At 36.5% G+C, this 22,878-nt stretch overlaps 2 protein-coding genes across 2 annotated transcripts; both read left to right on the plus strand.

The window, feature by feature from the left end:
• Positions 1 to 3,355: 3,355 nt before the first annotated feature.
• LOC130214360 (gastrula zinc finger protein XlCGF52.1-like) lies at positions 3,356 to 8,248 on the plus strand. The gene is made up of 2 exons (XM_056446013.1): positions 3,356 to 3,463; positions 7,397 to 8,248. The coding sequence occupies exons 1-2, from the start codon at positions 3,406 to 3,408 to the stop codon at positions 8,239 to 8,241; spliced, it is 903 nt and encodes a 300-aa protein (XP_056301988.1). The 5' UTR covers positions 3,356 to 3,405; the 3' UTR covers positions 8,242 to 8,248.
• Positions 8,249 to 13,617: 5,369 nt separating this feature from the next.
• Positions 13,618 to 22,349, plus strand: LOC130214363 (gastrula zinc finger protein XlCGF7.1-like). The gene is made up of 3 exons (XM_056446017.1): positions 13,618 to 13,759; positions 14,281 to 14,385; positions 21,655 to 22,349. Exons 1-3 carry the CDS (start codon positions 13,729 to 13,731, stop codon positions 22,329 to 22,331), a joined length of 813 nt encoding a protein of 270 aa, XP_056301992.1. The 5' UTR covers positions 13,618 to 13,728; the 3' UTR covers positions 22,332 to 22,349.
• The last annotated feature ends 529 nt before the right edge of the window (positions 22,350 to 22,878 follow it).

A 22,878-nucleotide genomic window follows, 5' to 3' on the forward strand; every position in this document is an offset into this window, starting at 1 on the left:
CAGGATCTGCTATCTAGTAGTTTTATTAACCTCTGCATATACCCAAAGTTCACACACTTCATTTGGTCGCTACTCTTTTCAGTTTTCTGCTGCTGATGCTTGGAATCATCTGCAGCAGACCCTAAAGCTCAACACTTCTATTCCACCATCATCCTATTCCAAAATTCAATCCAGTCAAGAGTACAAGATCACTGTGCTTGTTTTTAGTTTTTCCTTGGTCTCAGATGTTATCTGCATCTTTGAAATTGTTATTGTATTGTGTCCCTACTGCTTAGTACTGTATATGCTTTTGATGTTGCCTCTTGGCCAGGTCGTCAATGTTAATGAGAACTGGTTCTCAATTGCCTTACCTGGTTAAATAAAGATTATTATTATTATTATTATTATTACTAGCTCCATTGAGTGCAGTGTGTCTGATATTGCATCACTGAGATATGCAATCTCAGCTTGAATCATCAAGGCTGCATCCAGATACTGTTGGAGAGCCCTCACCTCTCATTTGGTTTATAAATGTTACATTTTAAGATTAACTCAACTTAAATTAAACATGCCGTGTTTTTGGTTAAAATTTATAGTTTAAAGTTTGATTATTTGACAAGTGAAGTTTCATAAACTAATTTGGAGAGGAGCACGTAGCATGATTGAGCACGACTGGCAAGCTCATCTGTAATCAGTAATAATCCAATCAGAGTGATCCTAGTTTACTATAAATAGATCATTTTCTCCCTACTGCTCTATCTTCATTTAGAAGAATTCCCCCTTCCACCCCATCTCCTCCTTTTCCAAGAGGAAGCTCTCGAGACCTACCTGATCTCGGATCTCCTGATATGCTTATCGACCGGGGAGAGCCCTGGGCTCAAATATCTCTGAGCTCAGGGTTCTCTCCCGGGACAGCATGCCAAACCTGCTATAAACGCCAAGCATATCTAAGTGGGAACTCTTAAAATGACATTTGAGAGGTCAAGTAAAACTAGTTTGTATTTAAATAGTTTGTAACTATTTAAAAAAAATTAATAATACTGGAAAAAATACAACATAATTGAAAAATTAATAAAAGTGCACAATGTGATTTTTTTTTTTTGTTTTTGCTGGAAGCGTATCTAAATGATTGGGTTCATAATTCAGTAGTTCATATTATCTTGCTTAATTTTCAATTCAGTTCATCTTTATTTCTATAGCGCATTTACAATGTAGATTGTGTTAAAGCAGCTTAACATAGAAGTTCTAGTAGATTGAAACTTTGTCAGTCCAGTTTTCAGAGTTGGAGTTCAGTTCAGTGTGGTTTAATTTTCACTTCTGAGAGTTCAAACACTGAAGAGCAAATCCAGCGATGTGCAACTCTACAAGTCCCAAACCATGCAAGCCAGTGGCGAGGAACAAACTTCACCAATTGACTGTCACTGGGACTTTTCAGGATTCAGTCTCATGCTCTCCGCTCTTCCATCAGCTCAGGATACGACCTGGTCCAGGGTTATGGGGACCTCTAGAAGTCCTCTATGGTTAGTATCAGTGGTGTAGTCGGGGCTATGCGCACGTATACTCAGTATGCCTACTTTTTTCCACTAGCTGTTTGGGTATTACGACTTCTGAGGATCAATAATTGCGTATACCCTCAGTTTACGCACTTGTTTTGCTGATTAGACTTCCTTAATTACGTGTGTTCGCATCCCCTTTAACTGTATACCAAATGTTTTTTTAACTCTCATCTTAATTTGTTGCAATTGGTGCATTTTTGTTTATATTTTGCGCCATTCCCTGCCCCCTGACCACCACAGCAGCTGTGAGAAAATTTTTTCAAAGTCAACTGAATGATGTCTCTCTGAAACATTCAGGTAAAATTATAAAACAACATGGGGGGTTGGGTGGGTAATAGTACACCACCCTTTTTTAGGACTACACCACTGGACTACATCAATGGCGCTGCATAATCTCTCCAGAGGCCCCAGGATGAGTATCCCCATGTGGAAATAAAGAACAAAGAAAATAGAGTAGCTGCTGTTCATAGTGTTTAGACGAGAGATATTAAATATCAATGCAAAAAAGACTAACATTTCGGAAGATAGCAGTAATATAAACAAACATGTAAGGCATATGAGTATTTCTAATGCAATGGCTGGTGCATTAAGACAGGAGTAGTGTGTCCTACCTACAGGTGGTTTGTCAAGCCCACTCACCTGCATGGAGTACATGCTTCATGCTGTTATGTGATGCATTGTGTGTATGCTTTACTAAAAAGATTGATGTCTGAACCTCGAATATTATAAGGAAGGCTACTCCATAATTTCTAACATGTTGTGTTTCTCTTCAGTTTAAGTTGGAAATTAGCAAAAAAATTCTGATTTGTGGACGTGATATTTGCTGAACAAATGCTCGATCTTGATAGCATTATGTAAAAAAAATCCATCATTAGAGACATTTTCTGCTCATCATCAGATAAGTATTAAATGAAGTAAAAGCAAATAATGAGACCACAACCCATAATAATAAGAAGAGGCATAGAAACTAATAAAAGAGTTAGTATGTTTAATTAATTAACTAATAAAATAATAAGGACCTCAAAAATAATAACTAGGCCTATATTAGATTTTCGCTGTTCTTTACAAAGATTCAAATTAAAAGTAATAATATTTGTATAGATTTTCGTTAAATACTTTATTTATAGTCAATAAATAGTTATGTTCATTATTATAATGTATTGCCATTATTATTAATGGAATATTTCTATTGGTTCTGAGCTCTGATTAAACCAGTGGACAGAGGAACTGTGTGGACATGTAGAAACACGGAACGATTTAAGCGATGCACAAAACATGTTCTGAAGAAGCAGACGGTAATTATTATTTGTCATTTTGACGTGACTCTCTATTTATTTCTGTGAGGAAACGAATATAGCGCTCAACATTTATATCATCCTCATTATTGTATTATTGTTTTATACATGAAACTGACAACAGACGCGGCGTTAGTATGAGTGGGCTGCAGTATTTCTAAATCACAGTCGCGTTTCTAACACCACACTTGTTTTGATGTAGTAAAAGACGCTATTTTTATTTATATATAACTAACACTTATATTTACTTATTAGAATCACGCAAACTTGCTGAATTCATCTGTTTAATCTATTAATTATTGGGATATGTTGACTTATACAAGAAATTGGCTATATTTTGATTCCCGAACGAATGATTATTGAGAGTCGGTTCATTTTTGTGAATCAAAACAATCAGCCGTAGCGGTATGCTGTAATATTACTTGATTACTTTTCTGAAATTACCAACTCATCTACATATTTACGCATTATATGAGGGTTTAAATGCTGAGGAATATTCTCATCTTCCAACAGCTAAAGAAAGAGCAAACAGGAGGAATTACTGCAGGAGAAACGACTGACATACTATAGTAAAGATGGAGATTAAAGAAGAAACCTGCAGAATAAAGGAGGAAGAGACGGAGGAACGAATAGGTTTGTGTTTTATTTCAGTCTCTCACATAATAAAACAAGCTATAGATGAGATATTTTATTAAAATGAGATGACTATTTTTTGTTTCTCGTTTTTTATTCTTTAAATCACCCATATTTATGGATTTTGGTCTGATATGCATGAAAGCTTAAAACATTTTCATTGTCTCATAATATGCATTTTTTTAAGTTTCTCAATTATTGTTTGTTCGTAATCGTTGGAAGCCAAAATCTAAACTGAATTTTAATTAATTGCACAGCCTTTTAAAACTCTATCTAAAATTTTACATTGTGAATTAGTTTTCGACCCACTTTTGGAAATATTCGGAATTTCAGACAAAACTAGATCACTCCAGGGTTCTCAAAAACAACATGTGTTACAGGCTTATTGTGGCCTAAAAGTGTTTAGTAAAAGTGTTTAGACTTTTAAAAACACTGTTGTAATACATTGAGCTACTAAACATTGTTCTTATGACGTTTTTCTACAGGAGGAAAACGCGAAATACTTCAAACACTTCAGATATAGTGTGTGTTAGTAAATGCAAGACTATTGATGAACTCCAGCATAACACTGTATGACAACGCTTCAGATGACTGTTCTAGAGCCTACAGCTAATCAATCTGTCACATTCTGGAGTGCTTTACGGGTCTAAAGAAAAATATAAATGATCTTAAATAAAACAAATACATTTATAGAGATGGTATACAAGTATATAACTTTACTCACCAGGGAAACGAGGCCACATGAATGGTTTGTGAGCACATTAAGTGCACACAGCATCACATATCATCTGATAATTGTAAGAAATAAGTCCAAAAGGCAGCTGACTGTGTAAAGCCACATAAAACAACACAAAAATATGATGAATATGCCGAGATAAGGGGCTAATCTGCGACCAGTGACCAGTGAGACCAAGCTGTCACTCAAGTGGCCACGCCCTTAATTATGCAAACTTAATATAACCTAATATAAAGGAAATGGATGAGTTATAAAAAAAATTCACCCCCTCACAGTTGTCATGGAGGGTAATAATAGCTATATGAACCAAAATCGTTCTTTGTACCAGGCTGTAAACACCTTTTTTTCTGCTGTAAAGTTGGCCATTCTAACAGTGGGCTCAATTGAAATCTGCTCTATTATGGAGCCAGGACTAGCGGAATTTTGATGAATTGCAGTTTCAGTTACTTCCGTATTGGCTTCCCAAGGGAGAGCGGGAGGTTGCCGCTTGGTTTATATGAATTACTTAATTTTTTTATTTTATTTTGTTTGTTTGTTTGTTTTTTATGTGTGTTATTTAATTTGTTGATTTCTTTTTTGAAAAAACAAAAACTAGAGATGTTGTAATATTTGCTAATGCTATGCAATGCAATGAATATCTCAATAAAAAACAAAAAAATTAATTGCACAGCCTTAGACCAACCTATTTCTCACTTATAAAAGGGCTGACCCCCAACACACCTTGTTTTGACATTCTTCAGAGGGATCATTAAATAGGTAGTCAAACTGGCGTGTAATTTGCACCAATGTGTTGCAAAAATGCTTCTTTTCGTTAAACAGAAGTAATAAATATACAGGAGGGCTAATAATTCTGACTTAAACTGTATATAACTATTCATATTGCAGGACGTTCAAACAAAGGCCTGTAACTATGCACTAGCGATGAGTCGTTCTTGAACGATTCGTTGATTTTGAACAAATCTTTTCTGTGATTTGAGAACAATGAGTCCTCTCAGGACATTTGTGCAGGTGGAGTAGGAGATTAGTTCCTTTTTCGAGTCTTCTTTCAGCTTGGAGTCGTTCCTTCATCACGTGAAAGACAGTCATATGCATTTAGAGCTGGAAAAAGAATTGATTCATTCATTTCTCGAGTCCTCTGGTTTGATTCATCTCTCTTACATGATGAACGAACGACTCAAAAACCAGAAGACTCGAAAGGTAAACTAATTTGGCTCCTATCGGCTCTGTCTAAAGTCCATTGGTTAAGCTTATATTAAACTGTCTGTGTGACGAGAACGAACCACTCAAATTTGAAGACCTGTCAGAAGAGGTGAGCTGACACAATCATAGACAACAGAGCAGGTAAACGATAAAGGATTGTTTTCTCTTTCTTATAGCATTCTAGTGATGACTTGTTTGTATTGTAATCAACATTTTGGTGTAGTTGTAGATGAGTCTGAAAGCAGCTCATAGCATTTTATTAATATTTTAGGCAAACTGAACAAAATGATGAAATTAAAAAAGATTCGTTCACCTCGCTAAATGACACTAGTTGACTCTGAGTCAGAAAAATGATTCGAACTTCCCATCATTACTATGTAACATAGACCGTAAAAGATATGGGCGTAGAATCCGTGACGTCACAAGTGGGCGTGGGCAACTGTCTCCATTTTGTTCACGCATCATTGCGTCTACCGGAGGTAACCAAAAAAGGGCAAAGAGGCGGAGCGTGAGATGCCTGCTAGCATTTTGTTTAGACTGGCTTTTCTTTGGGCAAAACGCTTAATACTTGATTACCTGCGACTCGTTTGTGTTCTGACCACATGTCAGGGCCGTTGCTAGACATAAAGCTCTACTGGGGCACGCACTACCCCCCCCCCCCCCCCCCCCCCCCCCCCCCCCCCCGCCATATGTGCTTGGCTGTACACTGTGGCTGCATCCGAAACTGCATACTCCCATACTATACAGTACGCTAAAATCAGTATGCGAGAAGTACCCGGATGACTATCCCGATGAGATTCTGAAGTGCGCATCCCATGCATGCTGCGCTATCCCTTGATGCTCCGCGAGAGAATTCATGAATGACAGTGAAGCGACGCAACTGACGCATGTAGGTCATGTGACCATGACAAAATTGCGGATGTAGTACGTCCGAATTCCATTCATACTTCTTAGATTTGTACTGTATAGACAGTGCTTTTCTAACGGCCGAGTAGTGCGTTTAAATTCAAATGCAGTATCTACTGAGTAGTTGCCGGTTTCGGACGCAGCCTATATCAATAAATAGTTTAGCCTTTTAAAAACACTGTTGTAATACATTGAGCCACTAAACATTGTTCTTATGAAGTTTTTGTACACAAATTACTTCCAAACACTTCAATTATAGTCTGTGTTAGTAAATGCAAGGTTATTGATGAAATCCAGGCATAACACTGTATGATAACGTTTCACATGACTGTTCTAGAGCCTACAGCTAATCAATCTGTCAGATTCTGGAGTGCTTTACAGCTCTAAAGAAAAATAGAAATGATCTTAAATAAAACAAATACATTTATAGAGATGGTATACAAGTATATAACTTCACTCACCTAGGAAATAGAGGCCTTGTGAATGCTTTGTGAGCACAGTTAAGTGCACACAGCATCCCATATCATCTGATAATTGTAGTAAATGATCCCAAAAAGCAGCTGACTGTGTAAAGCCACATAAAACAACACAAAAATATGAGGTACATGCTGAGTTCAGCAGCTAATCAGCCGGAATCAGTTGAGGAGACATGGAGGAGACCTAGCTGTCACTCAAGTGGCCACGCCCTTAATTATGCAGACTTAATATAACCTAATATAAAGGAAATGGATGAGTTATAAAAACATTCACCCCCTCACAGTTGTCATGAAGGGTAATATTAGCTATATGAACCAAAATCGTTCTTTGTACCAGGCTGTAAACACCATTTTTTCTGTTGTAAAGTTTGAACCATTTGAACAGTGGGCTCAATAGAAATCTGCTCTATTATGGAGCCAGGACTAGCGGAATTTTGATGAATTGCAGTTTCAGTTACTTCTGTATTAGCTTCATGAGGGAGAGCGGGAGGTTCCTCCTTGCTGTGTACACATTTTAAATCATTTAATTACATTAGCTCTGGAGTTGCTATGCTAAAATTAGCAGATTTTTAGACTTGATGGAATTAAATAAAGACAAACCTAATCTTTTCACAGGTGAAGATGGCAATGCAGTCTGTTCACAGACTGAAAACACAATACCTCAAAAGCTGTCAGGAGAAACCGGAGCGCAAAGATCCTTCATCTGCTGCGAGTGTGGAAAGAGTTACAAACATAAATCAAGTTTTTACCGACACAAAATATTTCACTCTGGAGGAAACCCATTCACCTGCGCCGAATGTGGAAAGACGTTCACAGAGAAAGAAACGCTGAAATCACACATGAGGATTCACACCGGAGAAAAACCATTTGTATGTACTCGGTGTAAACAAAGTTACACGTGTAACAAAGACCTTAAGGTGCACATGAGGATTCACACTGGAGAAAAGCCGTATACGTGCACTCAGTGTGGGAAGAGTTTCACATCTAAAAGAGTTCTCAAAGGACATCAGCTCATTCACACCGGAGTGAAGCCGTTCAGCTGCGATCAGTGCGAGAAATCGTTTGTTTGTTCATCAAACTTAAGATTACACCTCAACGTTCACTCTGGATTGAAGCCTCATGTTTGTTCTGTTTGTGCAAAGAGTTTTTCATATCTGCAAAAGCTAAAAGAGCACGAGCTTATTCACACTGGAGAGAAACTTCATGTGTGCTCAGACTGCGGGAAGAGCTTCACCGCATCAAGCAACTTAAAAACACACCAGAGGATTCACACTGGAGAGAAACCGTATCAGTGTTCACACTGTGGGAAGAGTTTCACTCATTCAACAGTCTTAAAAGTTCACCAGAGGATTCACACTGGAGAAAAACCCTATCAGTGCTCGTCATGTGGGACGACTTTCACTCGTTTATCATCCTTAAAAGTTCATCAGAGAGTTCATAGTGGAGAAAAGCTGCACTAGTGCTGTTGATGGATTGTTCAGTTTAAAGGGGGGCTATTATGCAACAATCACTTTTATAAGAGGTTTTAAACACAGTTGTGTGACAACAACATGCAAATACACTCATCTGCCAATTAGGTACACCTGTCTCGTTAGCGCAAATTTCTAATCAGACAATCACATGGCAGCAACTCAGTGCATTTAGGCATGTAGACATGGTCAAGACGATTTGCTCCTGGCATCAGAATGGGGAAGAAAGGGGATTTAAGTGACTTTGTGCATGTTTGTTGGTGCCAGACGATCTAGTCTGAGTATTTCAGAAACTGGGATTTTCACGCACAACCATCTTTAGGGTTTACAGAGAATGGTCCGAAAAAGAGGAAATATCCAGTGAGCGGCAGTTCTGTGGGCGCAAATGCCTTGTTGATGCCAGAGGAGAATGGCCAGACTGGTTCCAGCTGATAGAAAGGCAACAGTAACTCAAATAAGCACTCGTTACAACCGAGGTCTGCAGAAGAGCATCTCTGAACACACAACACGTCCAACCTTGAGGCGGATGGGCTACAGCAGCAGAAGACCACACCGGGTGCCACTCCTGTCAGCTAAGAACAGGAAACTGAGGCTACAATTCACACAGGCTCACCAAAACTGGACAATAGAAGATTGGAGAAACGTTGCCTGGTCTGATGAGTCTCCATTTCTGCTGCCACATTCAGATGGTCGGGTCAGAATTTGGCCTCAACAACATGAAAGCATGGATCCATCCTGCCTTGTATCAACAGTTCAGGCTGGTGGTGGTGTAATGGTGTGGCGGATATTTTCTTGGCACACTTTGGGCTCATTAGTACCAATTGAGCATCGTGTCAACGCCACAGCCTACCTGAGTATTGTTGCTGACCATGTCCATCCCTTTATGACCACAGTGTCTCTATCTTCTGATGGCTACTTCCAGCAGGATAATGCACCATGTCATAAAGCGTGAATCATCTCAGACTGGTTTCTTGAACATGACAATGAGTTCACTGTACTCAAATGGGCTCCACAGTCACCAGAGCTAAATCCAATAGAGCAGCTTTGTGATGTGGTGGAACGGGAGATTCTCATCATGGATGTGCAGTCGACAAATCTGCAGCAACTGTGTGATGCTATCATGTCAATATGGAGCAAAATCTCTGAGGAATATTTCCAGTAGCTTGTTGAATCTATGCCACGAAGGATTAAGGCAGTTCAAGGGGGTCCAACCCGGTACTAGTAAGATGTACCTAATAAAGTGGCCGGTGAGTGTATAACCAGCTTCTATTAGTGACGATCTGTCCCTCATTAGCATAAACAACCCTGAGTGAGAAGCAGCCATCTGCCATTAGAGTTTTCACCTGCTGAAGATAATGTCAGCGACTAAGAGGATTATGAATTTGGAGTATTAGATGAAGCACAAATGAACACTTGAGTCTCCTTAGACTGACGCAGTCTAACACACTCATTAGCATAGGACGTTAGTCTTGTTCTTAAATCTGCCACTATGCTGACACAGGCATTTGTAGCTCCGCCCTCTTTTGAAAAGAGCACAGTCTCATTTGAATTTAAAGCGACAGTCACCAAAACACCACAATTGGGATCAAAGCCTAAAAGGGTCAGTTTTAGAGAGTTATAAAACATTATCTTTGTGGTATTTTGAGCTGAAACTTCACATATGGGACATCAGAGACTTATTTTACATCTAATATAAAGGGGCATAATAGGTCTTCTATAATGTATTGATTGATATTTCAAAGTAGGCTATGTTTAAATAAAAGACAATCTTTTACTATGTGTCTCTTTCTGTTTTTACTATTTTGATGCTGCCATCTAGTGGTTAAAATGTTTATTAACGTTTAGGATCGAGCCCTCGTCTCTCATTTGGGTTGTAAATGTTACCTTTGAGAACAATTTTAATTAGGCAGACATTTAATTATGGCCTCACAGCAAGAAGGCCGCTGGTTCTAGTCCCGGCTAGGCCAGTTGGCGTTTCTGTGTGGAGTTTGCATGTTCACCCTGTGTAGGCGTGGGTTTCCTCTGGGTGCTCCCTAAATTGGTCGTAGCGTGTGAGTGTCTGTGTGAATGTGAGTGTGTATGGGTGTTTCCCAGTACTGGGTTGCAGCCGGAAGGGCATCCGCTGTGTAAAACATGCTGGAATAGTTGGCGGTTCATTCCGCTGTGGTGACCCCTGATTAATAAAGGGACTAAGCTGAAGGAAAATGAAGTTTGATTATTTGAGAGATCAGTTTGTAATGTTGAGTTCAGTTGAACATTAATTGTTTATATCAGCATTGTGAGTCAGGTGGCAGCATCATAAATCACCATCGGCACCACAAAAGTGTGTTAGTTTTTGTTTTGAGGTGAAGCATTGATATTTTCAAAAACTTTTTATATATATGTATGTATGTATGTATATGTATGTGTATATATGTATATGTATGTGTATATATATATATATATATATATATATATATATATATATATATATATATATATATATATATATATATATATATATATATATATATAATTATTTTTTTTAATCAATCAATAAATAATAATAATAATGGATTTTTGGGGGGACAAGGGGGCTTATTTCAACAATTCAATGGTGATTCTAATAACTGTATGTTGTAAATGTTTGATGTTTCTCAGTTTGAGGGAATCGGCAAAACCCATTTTACAGAAATAAAGTAAAACTTAGTACATTTTTATTTGATGATGTTAATAAAATGAATTACATTTTATTTTAAAGAAATAAAAAGCTTAGTTTGAAAGTTGAACATTTTATTTGTAGATATAAACTTTTGGCTGAGCAAGTCTATGATTTTGACAGCATTATCTAATAAATCATCATCAGAGAACTGAAGAAAGGCTATTTTAATATTTTATGTCAGAATTATGATTAAAAAAAATATTTGGTTCATTTTTACAATCACAAAAAGAACATTCTGGCTAAAAGTAAAAATAATAAAAAATAACCATGAGTGAAAACTTAAAAACACAACCTAGGTATTATCAATTACTCCGTAAATAAATTATACGTAGACAATTCTTCTGTTCTTACTATGTTAGGCTTACATCTGACAAATCAAAACCAACGATGTGATCCACTTATTAACAGTGATTAGGTAATTAATAGTCTTATATTAAATTCAATATTTTAATTTATGTGTTGTTTGATAATTTTTAAATAATTAATATTAAAAGTTAACATTAAAATAAGGAATTTAATATAAGGTTACAATTAGTTAATAATAAGTAGGCTAGCTCATTGGATTATTGTAGGTAATTAATTTTGTAACCTTATAATTACTGCAATATTTTAATTTATGTTGTTAATTAACATTTAAATCAAGTCATGTCGAGCTTTATTGTCATTCCGCTATGTGTGGACATACAGGGGAATTAAATAAATTAGTCATGAATACAAACACAACACTGGAGCTATTATAAAAACCCATGCATAACTAGCATAAACTATACAATACTTAACACATAAGACGAACTACGCAAGTACTTTTACATGAGACTGAACAATGTTGTGCAGGAAATTGTGCAAGAGAAAGGGGAATATTGTGCAAAAGAGGTTGAAGCAAGCTGGTACATTTATTTTCATTATTGATTATATTAATTATGATTGATTATAATAATTATAAATATTAGTTGATTAATTAAAATAAGGAATTTATTATAAGGTTACAATTAGTTAATAATTAATAAGGCTAGCTAATTTATAATAACTATTATAATTCGATTTTCGCTATTAAAAACTTAACTAAAAGTAGTAATATTTTTAAAATATGATCCCGTTTACTGTTCTGGGACCTGTGGTTAAGCGGATGGATCCAATAACAAACAGTTTAAATGATGCACAAACAGATGTGGTGGAGAAGCAAATACGGTGAGTAGCTAAACGACTTTACCTGATATTATTTTATATTTTGAGTTCATTTGTGTTTCTCGTCACGCTCATTTACATCTGCGAGGAAAAAGAACGATATAGACTATAGTTTATTTTCTGTATCATCCTCATTATGTCTGTTGTTTTTATAAAAATTATACCAGACACCGCGTCAGTAGTGATCTGCAGGTCTGACTGTATTTCTATATCACAATCGCAGTACAAAACCCCTCTTTCGTTGTTAATAAATAGGCTATTAAAAATATTTTTTATTATTAAAAAACTATTAAAAATAATTTATTTTTCGTATTTTTATTTAGCCTACTTTATTCAATGAGCTTGCTGGATATATTTATCTTGGCGTATAGAACTACTTTCCATCAGCGTTTGGTAACGTTAGATTGCGACTTTGTTTGTTTGACTTTTTATGGGATATTTTCATCCAATTTTCAGCTCATAGGAGAATTGAGTGTGAGTTTATTAAGAATCGATGTTGTTTTTGTTTATTTTTTAAACAAATAGTGTGCCAAGAAAATATCCCCCACACCATTACACCACCACCACCAGCCTGAACAAGGCAGGATGGATCCATGCTTTCATGTTGTTGACACCAAATTCTGAGCCGAGCATCCGAATGTGGCAGCAGAAATGGAGACTCATCAGACCAGGCAACGTTTCTCCAATCTTCTATTGTCCAGTTTTGGTGAGCCTGTGTGAATTGTAGCGTCAGTTTCCTGTTCTTAGCTGACAGGAGTGGCACCCGGTGTGGTCTTCTGCTGCTGTAGCCCATCCGCCTCAAGGTTGGACGTGTTGTGTGTTCAGAGATGCTCTTCTGCAGACCTCGGTTGTATCGAGTGCTTATTTGAGTTACTGTTTCCTTTCAGCTGGAACCAGTCTGGCCATTCTCTTCTGACCTCTGACATCAACAAGGCATTTGCGCCCACAGAACTGCCGCTCACTGGACATTTCCTCTTTTTCAGACCAGTCTCTGTAAACCCTAGAGATGGTTGTGCATGAAAATCTCAGTAGATCAGCAGTTTCTGAAATACTCAGAGCAGCCCGTCTGGCACCAACAGCCATGCCACGTTCAAAGTCACTTAAATTCCCTTTCTTCCCCATTCTTATGCTCGCTTTGACCTGCAGCAGATCGTCTTGACCATGTCTACATTAGTTATATTTTTAACCAGCTTTTGTTGGATAGGGTCCTGCTTTTGTATTGAGCTTTGGTTAGGAAAATAGTGAGTTTATTTTTATTTTTTAAAAGAAAGCGAAAGTTCATTGACCATACTTCCCCTTAACCCTTTATGAGTTTCTTACTTCTGTTAAACACAAAAGAAGATATTTTGAAGAGAGATAAAAACCTGTAACCATTGACTTCCATAGGAAAATAAATACTATGGAAGTCAGTGGTTTCTAGCTTTCTTTAAAATATATTTATTTGTGTTCAACAAAATAAAGAAACTCATAAAGGGGTAAAAGGGTGGGAAAATGGTGACAGATTTTTGTTTTTGTTTTGGGTGAACTATCCCTTTAAGCCGACATAGAGTGGGAACTATATGGATGTGTAGAAACACGGAACAATTTTAGTGATGCACAAAACAGATGGTGCTGAAGCTGGCGGTGAGTAAATCAGCTTTCCCTGGAATTATTTAATGCCATACTGACTAAATAATGTTTAAATTTCTTATTGACACATGTAAGGAAAATAATATTACGCAGGTAATCTGTATCATCCTAATTATTGACTGTTTTATATACGAAACTGACAACAGACAGCGTTAGTATTCATGGTCTGCGGTTAAATGGCTGCGGCTGTGAACTTGTTTTATCAATATGTGAGTAGAAAGTTACTTTACTTACGATTTTTGCCGGTTTGTGAGTGTGTTTATTTTATTTTTATTGGGAAAATTCTACTCATGCGCGTATAGAGCTTGAGTTTGATTCCCGAACGAATGATTCTTAAGAGTCGGTTCATTTTAGTGAATCAAAACAATCAACAGAGGCGGTTACTGGAAACGCATCCAACTCTGATGTTCTTGTTGATTTCTTTCATCATGTCCAACTTTAAATTGACCAACTTATCTATATATTTACACGTGATGAGAGTTTAACTGTTGAGGAATATTCCCATCTTCCCTCAGCTGAAGAAGAAGCTAGAATTACTACAGGAGAAACAACTATAGTGAAGATGGAGATTGAAGAAGAACCCTGCAGAATAAAAGAGGAAGAGACAGAGGAACTAATAGGTTAGTGTTTTTATTTGTTCTTTCTTTTTAATGACTGATAAGGAGCATCACTGCAGTGGCGCAGTGGGTAGCAATGTCACCTCACAGCAAGAAGGTCGCTGCTTCGAGCCTTGGCTTGGTCAGTTGGCATTTCTTTGTGGAGTTTGCATGTTTCCCCGTGTTGGTGTGGGTTTTCATCTGGTGCTCCAGTTTCCCCTGCAAGTCCAAAGACTTGCTATAGGTGAATTGATTGAACAGTGGTGGTTATAGACCAAAGTATCTAGGGGGGTGGGCAGGCAGAGGCCACTTGTACTTTTAGGGGGCATATTTTTTAGGGGGCATATAATCTTCCATGTTAAATTATTTGATGCATTTAATTTATTTTAATTATTAAGTAACTTTGTATTTTAAGATAACACATTTCTAACATTCCAGTACATCAAGGAACTTTTATGCACCTGTAAACTTTAACAGATGCAGTTGAAGTCAATTCTTTTGCCTTCCCAGTAATTAAAAATAATGTTTCCCAAGTGATTAACAAACCAAGAAAAATTTCACAGTATTCCTGTAAAACACAAATAATTCTTCTGGAGTCATTCATTCATTCATTCATTCATTCATTCATTCATTTTCATTTCGGCTTAGTCCTTTTATTAATCAGGGGTCGCCACAACAGAATGAACCGCCAACTTATCCAGCACATTTTTACGCAGTGGATGCCCTTCCAGCTGCAACCCATCTCTGGGAAACATCCACACACACTCATTCACACACATACACTACGGACAATCTAGCCTACCCAATTCACCTGTACCGCATGTCTTTGGAAAGTGGAGGAAAAATGGTGCACCCGGAGGAAACCCACGCGTACTGCAAAGAACATGCAAACTCCACACAGAAACGCCAACTGACCCAGCCGAGGCTCAAACCAGCAACCTTCTTGCTGTGAGGCAACAGCAATACCTACTGCGTCGCCCCTCTTCTGGAGTCGTAATAAGTATTATTTCTTATAGTTTATTTCTTGAATAAAAGCAGTTTATTTAAAAAAAAAAAATCTATTTTAAGGTCAGCATTATTAGCCTCCTTAAGAAATATTTACTGTATATTTTATTGATTGTCTACACCAGTGTTTCCCAACCCTGTTCCTGGAGGCGCACCAACAGTACATATTTTGGATGTCTCCGTTATCTGACCCATTAACTTCAGGTGTTGGAGTCTCTTCTGATGTTATGATAAGTTGATTCAGGTGTGTTTGATTAGGGAGAGATTGAAAATGTGGACTGTTGGTGTGCCTTCAGGAACAGGGTTGGGAAAGACTGGTCTACACAACAAACCAGTTATTCAATAACTTTGACTAATTATTCCAACTTTCCTAGTTAACATAAGTCTTTAAATTACACTTTAATCTGAATTAAAGACTATAAAATACTTAAAGGGACTTTGTCTGAATATAACTATCTTGCTAAATAACTAGTAAAGCATTATGCACTGACTGTCACCATGGGGAAGATAAAACAAGTAGTTATTAGAAATTAGATAAACTATTCTGTTTTAAAATGTGTTGTAATCATGTGTTGAAGACTCGTTCTTTATGTCACGACGGAAATCAAAAACAAATGAAGGCAAAACTAAATTGAATATGACTTTTACATGAGTGTGACAGAAAACTACATTTGATCAACATATTACATCTGTTCTCCGGTACTTGCCGGCTGTTTGTAAATTCAAGACTGCATTTCCCAACGTTAAACTATGTACACTAAATTTCTGATGATAAAAATATGCATAGCTGAGGATTTTTAAAGTGTCGCTGTAGGAGCCATACATTGTAAATTGGCGATTGGCCACAAGGTGTCAGTACCAGACTATATAACTGTGGCTTCACTGCATGGAAGAGAGCGTTGGTAGGAAGCACACAGTTTTTGACCGTAACGTAACGTGACGTGAAGTAACTCAACTAAACATAACAACTTAAGGTAACAGAGAAATGTGCATATAGATTAAAGAAAAGTGATGAAGTAATTCTGTTGATTGGAAAATAAAGACGTTTTTATTTGCATCTATTTTGCCTACGGACTCTGACTTTACGCGTTAAAAACTCGCTCACTCTACCAACAATAGCGGCAATTGGAAGTCGCAACAGTTGCTATTGAAAACAGAAGTCTAATATATTCAACAGTGGACATTTTGATAGTTTTACTCAACATGAACATGACTGAAGTCGAATCTTTTTATTACCTGTGTCAATTTGGGGGTTAACTTCTGACAAATGCGGGGAACTGATGCGCGCAGCACCGTCACTGACAAAGTGGGCGAGTGCGTGCAAAAGCAGAGACAGCGAGTGCGTGCTACACCGAGAGTGTAGGCGACACCGAGAGCATGGAGAGAGGCCTCAGTCATATCTCTGCAGTCTGCCACCGATGGCTGATCTCGCTTCTCCGTAAATAAATATTCGGATATTGCAGAAAAGGACATTGTGATGTTTTAAAGAATAGTGTTGCTAATTTAGCCACCCTTTAATGTTCTCATATTTATGAAAAGTATTTGAAGGTATAAAGCAGCTGTTTCCTTGAAAAAGACATGATGGTGTCATTTAGGGGTGTGCGATTAGGGGAAAATATCTAATTGGGATTTTTATTTTTATTTATTTATATATTTTTAACAGATATTGTGGATTTGATTTGATTTGCGATTTTAATTTTGCTTCAGCGCAATATTCTGTATTGGAGAACTGCGTTTTAGCAGTAAGAAGCTACGTGGCGTTGACACAAAAAAAAACTCATCCAAATTTAGAGGGGCCAGAGAGGAGGCCAAGCTTGTTGCTTGTTGACACGGGGGCACCGGCCCCACCTGGCCCTCCCCTAGAAGCGCCACTGGTTACCAAGCACCACTCATGAGCCCAACGCACTAGAGCAGGCAGGTAGGAATGTCACTGAATAAATATAATAATTCGAATTATTAATATTAATTAATATTACACCTGCTTAATGAAAAATGCTCTGAGACAGTTAATGAAATCAGATGATTCACTGCATCAATAAATCACTGCTCACCGACCTACTAGAGGTGGTGAAAGAGGGGATTGACTAAATGTACTTTTTTTTGAGAGGAATAATACAGTCAGAGGATACAGAGGAATAATACAGTCAGTATTTTCAGTGAAAGTCGCTAGAGAATGGAACTCCATCCCTCCAACAATTAGTAGATCACTTACTGTTCGTTCTTTTCAGTCTCTTGTTAAAAATTAATTCGTGATAAATCAGCATTGTCAGCATTAGTACTGTATTCTTCACACTTTTTGTCCTCTTCTGCTGCCATCAGTCTGTTGTTGTTTATTTTTTAATTGTATTTTATATATCAAATTGTATTTTCTGTTATTATTCTGTGCTTCTATTTTAGGTGTGACTTAACATTCTGTAAGGGGTCTACAGATGAAAAATAGCCATTCTTGGCTAATTCTGGCCCATTTTACTGTAATGTTTATTAATGTGCGTTGACCCTGTAAACAAATAAACTAAACTAAATCTGACTTAACTTGATTAGAAAGCTAAAAAGGGGAAAAACATGAAGCCATCATTAGAAAGTAATACTGTGGCAGATAAGTTTTTCATTTCAATGCAATTCACCTTTATTTGTATAGCGCTTATACAATGTAGATTGTGTCAAAGCAGCTTCACATAAAAGGTCATAGTAAATAGGAACAGTGTAGTTCAGTTTGTAGTGTTTAAGTTCAGTTCAGTTTAGCTCAGTTCAGTGTGGTTTAATAATCACTACTGAGAGTCCAAATATTGAAGAGCAAATCCAACGATGCGCAGCTCTACAGATCCCGAACCATGCAAGCCAGTGGCGACAGCGGAGAGGGAAAAAAAACTTCACTAAATGGCAAAAGTGAAGAAAAAAACCTTGAGAGAAACCAGACTCAGTTGGGCACGACCATTTTAATTTCTCCGCTGGCCAAACGTCTTGTGCAGAGCTGCAGTCTCAGCGGCGGAGGCTGGAAGCTGACCTCAGCGGAGACTCGTCTGTCCCTGCAGCGTCACAGGAATCAGTCTCATGTTCTCCACTCCTCCATGACCACCACAGTAGCTGCTCAGGATATGGCCCGGTCCAGGATTATGGAAACCTTGAGATCATCTCGTCGTTGGTCTTGGATCGAATCAGTGACTCTGCATAGTCTGAGGGCCTCGGGAACAGTATCCCCAGGTGGAAATGGAGAATAAAGAAAATAATTAGCGTAGCTGCTGTTCATAGTGTATATAAACAAGATGCAGAAACCTGTGTGGAAGCCCGCTAGGTGGTGCATTGAGTGTATGCTTTACTGAACAGATAGGTCTTTAATCTAGTTTTGAATTGGGAGAGTGTGTCTGAGCCTCGGACGTTATCAGGAAGGCTATTCCAGAGTTTAGGAGCTATAAATGAGAAGGCTCGACCTCCTTTACTCGACAGTGCAATACTTGTTATTCTTTGTGTTTAAGGACTGGATATCTGTAAACAATTTTGCACAAAATAAATATTCAGATATTGCAGAAAAGGACATTGTGATGTTTTAAAGAACAGTGTTGCTGTTTTAGCCACCCTTTAATGTTCTCATATTTATGAAAAGTATTTGAAGTTATAAAGCAGCTGTTTCCTTGAAAAAGACATGATGGTGTCATTTAGGGGTGTGCGATTTGGGGAAAATATCTAATTGGTATTTTTATTATTATTTATTTATATATTTTTAACAGATATTGTGGATTTGATTTGCGATTTTTAATTTTGTAGTCAAGCTTCAGCTCAATATTCTGTATTGTAGCTTCTTACTGCTAAAATGCAGTGAGTGTTCATTAAAAAAAAGGAACTGAAAAAAAATATTAACCAACCCTATTTCTATATCAAATTTGTTTATAAATATATATATTAAACACTAATTTTTCTCTAGAGCAAAAAGTAGTGAGTTATCACGTCTCCTCTTGCCTTTGTGATGTTCTTTCCTACTGTGTAAAAACTCAGAAATTGTACTTTTCTGTTGCTAGCTACTAGATTGAGTACTATGAGTTGACTTTTTAGCAAGACACTCTTCATATAGCCTCCTGTGGTGCTTTTTCAGGTGCTGGATGTTGTATTTCCTTCTACTGGGGCCGCAATTCCGCGACAGCTCTTACAAATGACCTGTTTTTGTTTGGTGTCTGTGACTTTAAAACCAAAATATTCCCATATTACCGACGTGCTGTTTGTCTTTGATATGAATTCATCTATTATTGCTTCTGAAGCAGCAGACGCCATCATTCCACTTGTTCATGCTTTCCTGTTTGTTTGTTTTTTTCTGGGCTTTCCACATGGTTCTGTCACACAATTCTGATTGGGTAGAACAAAAGTGTGAAAATAAGTAAAATAACAGATATTAAATTACAGAAATTTACTGTAAAATAACAGATATTACATTACAGAAATTTATCGTAAAATAACAGATACTAAATTACAGAAATTTACCATAAATTAACAGATATTACATTAAAGAAATTTACCGTAAAGTAACACATAATAAATTACAGAAATTTACTGTAAAATAACAGATATTAAATTACAGAAATTTACTGTAAAATAACAGATATTAAATTACAGAAATTTACCGTAAAATAACAGATATTAAATTACAGAAATTTACTGTAAAATAACAGATATTAAATTACAGAAATTTACCATAAAATAACAGAGATTAAATTACAGAAATTTACTGTAAAATAACAGATATTAAATTACAGAAATTTACCGTAAAATAACAGATATTAAATTACAGAAATTTACTGTAAAATAACAGATATTAAATTACAGAAATTTACCGTAAAATAACAGATATTAAATTACAGAAATTTACTGTAAAATAACAGATATTAAATTACAGAAATTTACCATAAATTAACAGATATTACATTACAGAAATTTACTGTAAAATAACAGATATTACATTACAGAAATTTAGCGTAAAATAACAGATACTAAATTACTGAAATTTACCGTAAAATAACAGATATTAAATTACAGAAATTTACCATAAAATAACAGATATTAAATTACAGAAATTTACTGTAAAATAACAGATACTAAACTACTGAAATTTACCATAAAATAACAGATATTAAATTACAGAAATTTACTGTAAAATAACAGATATTAAATTACAGAAATTTACCGTAAAATAACAGATATTACATTACAGAAATTTACTGTAAAATAACAGATATTACATTACAGAAATTTAGCGTAAAATAACAGATACTAAATTACTGAAATTTACCGTAAAATAACAGATATTAAATTACAGAAATTTACCATAAAATAACAGATATTAAATTACAGAAATTTACTGTAAAATAACAGATACTAAACTACTGAAATTTACCATAAAATAACAGATATTAAATTACAGAAATTTACTGTAAAATAACAGATACTAAACTACTGAAATTTACCATAAAATAACAGATATTAAATTACAGAAATTTACTGTAAAATAACAGATATTACATTACAGAAATTTACTATAAAATAACAGATACTACATTACAGAAATTTACTATAAAATAACAGATATTACATTACAAAAATGTACCGTAAAATAACAAATATTAAATTACAGACATTTAGCATAAAATAACAGGTTTTAAATTACAGAAGTTTACTGTAAAATATATAAAATTATTGTGGGCTTTCCGCATGGTTCTGTCACGCAATTCTGATTGGGTAGAACAAAAGTGTGCTCACGTAATTGAATAGTAAGACTATCACACACAGACGGCAGTCACACATTTGCTCTGGGTGGGGGTAATTATATAATACAAATAAATTTCATAACGCAGCCTCTTGCGATTAGCTAATCGAAACGATTCAAATTACAATTCGATTTCGATTAATCGCACAGCTCTTGTGTCATTAAAAAATTAAATACATTAAATTTTTTTTATTTCAAGTTTTGGATATTTATGAGCTCTAATTCTTACAGAAAATGGATTCTGATACTGCTAAACATTGTGTTAACTGTTCAAATAAATCTTTGCTGAAGTACTGAATCGGTAATGAAGGTATTTTAATATAGTCAGTCGTGAACTGAAGTGGGCCAGACTAAGGCTTGAAATCCCAGGGCTGAAAAGGAGTCCCACTCCGGCCCTGCAAACCACAGGTCATATATTTAGCTACAACTGTATTTCCTATTTTGTTTCACATTTATGCTTATTTAACAGCTCTATTAAATGAATCGATTTTGGAATGAAGGCAAACACCGCTGGTTTAATAAACCTGACCTTTTCACAGATGAATATGGAGATGCAGTCAGTTCACAGACTGAGGAAACCTTCAGACAAAAACAAGCTGGAGAAACTGGAGCCAAAGGCCCGTTCATCTGCTGTGAGTGTGGAAAGATCTACCAAAAAAAATCACATTTCACCAGACACATGAGATTTCACACTGGGGAAAGTCTGTTGACATGCACTGAGTGTGGAAAGAGGTACACAGAGAAAGGAAGGCTGGTTTCACACATGAGGATTCACACCGGAGAGAGACCATACATCTGCTGTCAGTGTGGAAAGAGTTACATATATAAACACGCTCTCAAAGAGCATCTGCTCTCTCACACTGGAGGGAAGCCATTAAGCTGTGATCAGTGCGATAAAACATTTGTTTATTCGTCAAACCTGAGCGCACATCTGAAAGTTCACTCTGGACTGAAGCCTCACTGCTGCTCTTTTTGTGGAAAGAGTTTTTCACGACTGGAAAATTTGAGAATTCACAGCAGCGTTCACACTGGAGACAAACCTTACGTGTGTTCAGACTGTGGGAAGAGCTTTACGTCATCAGGCAACTTAAAAACACACCAGAGGATTCACACTGGAGAGAAACCGTATCAGTGTTCACACTGTAAGAAGAGTTTCACTTTTTCAGGAAGCCTGAAACATCATGAGAAAATTCACACTGGAGAACAGCAATATTAGTGATGTTCTTGAGCAGGGTTTCTGATTTAAAAATCTAAATTTTAGGCCTTAAAAGGTCTTAAATTGGCTGTTCTGGGTCTTAAATATTTTTGCACAGGTATTATATTTTCCTGATGTCCATGTAACGCTACATCTAATGCTCATTTAAATTCTTTGTTGTTGTTGTTGCTTGGTTTCATGGTGTTGTAGTTCTTTATTTCACTAGTGCAAATGTAATTTGCTGTATTACAACTACAAATGAGACCAACATGCAATAGCCAATCAGCTTTCTGTTATTGAACTCAGTGCGCGCGGCAAATGTGGCGTCATCATTCTGTTTGCGGAGGTTTGCTTTGGGTGCGCGCGACATGATTTCAGCTGGCGAAGTGCACAATTTTTGGAGACTTGATCGAACAGTTCGCGCAGCACCGCGTTTCATTTGAGTTGAATATGAAACACTTTGAAGAGATTCTGTCTGAAACAGATACGACTGTACAGACATCTTTATGATCCATCCGTGCGTGATCATAGGGAGAACCAAATGAACAATAATTATTGGATAGAAATT

The sequence above is a fragment of the Danio aesculapii genome, chromosome 21, assembly GCF_903798145.1.
Source record: "Danio aesculapii chromosome 21, fDanAes4.1, whole genome shotgun sequence".
Taxonomy (NCBI): domain Eukaryota; kingdom Metazoa; phylum Chordata; class Actinopteri; order Cypriniformes; family Danionidae; genus Danio; species Danio aesculapii.

What these genes read in the sequence shown, in the direction of transcription:
- LOC130214363 (XM_056446017.1), top strand. Translation starts at nt 13,729, where the DNA reads ATGCACAAAACAGATGGTGCTGAAGCTGGCG. An exon ending in AGATGGTGCTGAAGCTGGCG is followed by an intron (nt 13,760 to 14,280) that starts GTGAGTAAATCA and finishes ATCTTCCCTCAG; the next exon opens with CTGAAGAAGAAGCTAGAATT. An exon ending in AGAGACAGAGGAACTAATAG is followed by an intron (nt 14,386 to 21,654) that starts GTTAGTGTTTTT and finishes ACCTTTTCACAG; the next exon opens with ATGAATATGGAGATGCAGTC.
- LOC130214360 (XM_056446013.1), top strand. Translation starts at nt 3,406, where the DNA reads ATGGAGATTAAAGAAGAAACCTGCAGAATAAAGGAGGAAGAGACGGAG. An exon ending in AGAGACGGAGGAACGAATAG is followed by an intron (nt 3,464 to 7,396) that starts GTTTGTGTTTTA and finishes ATCTTTTCACAG; the next exon opens with GTGAAGATGGCAATGCAGTC.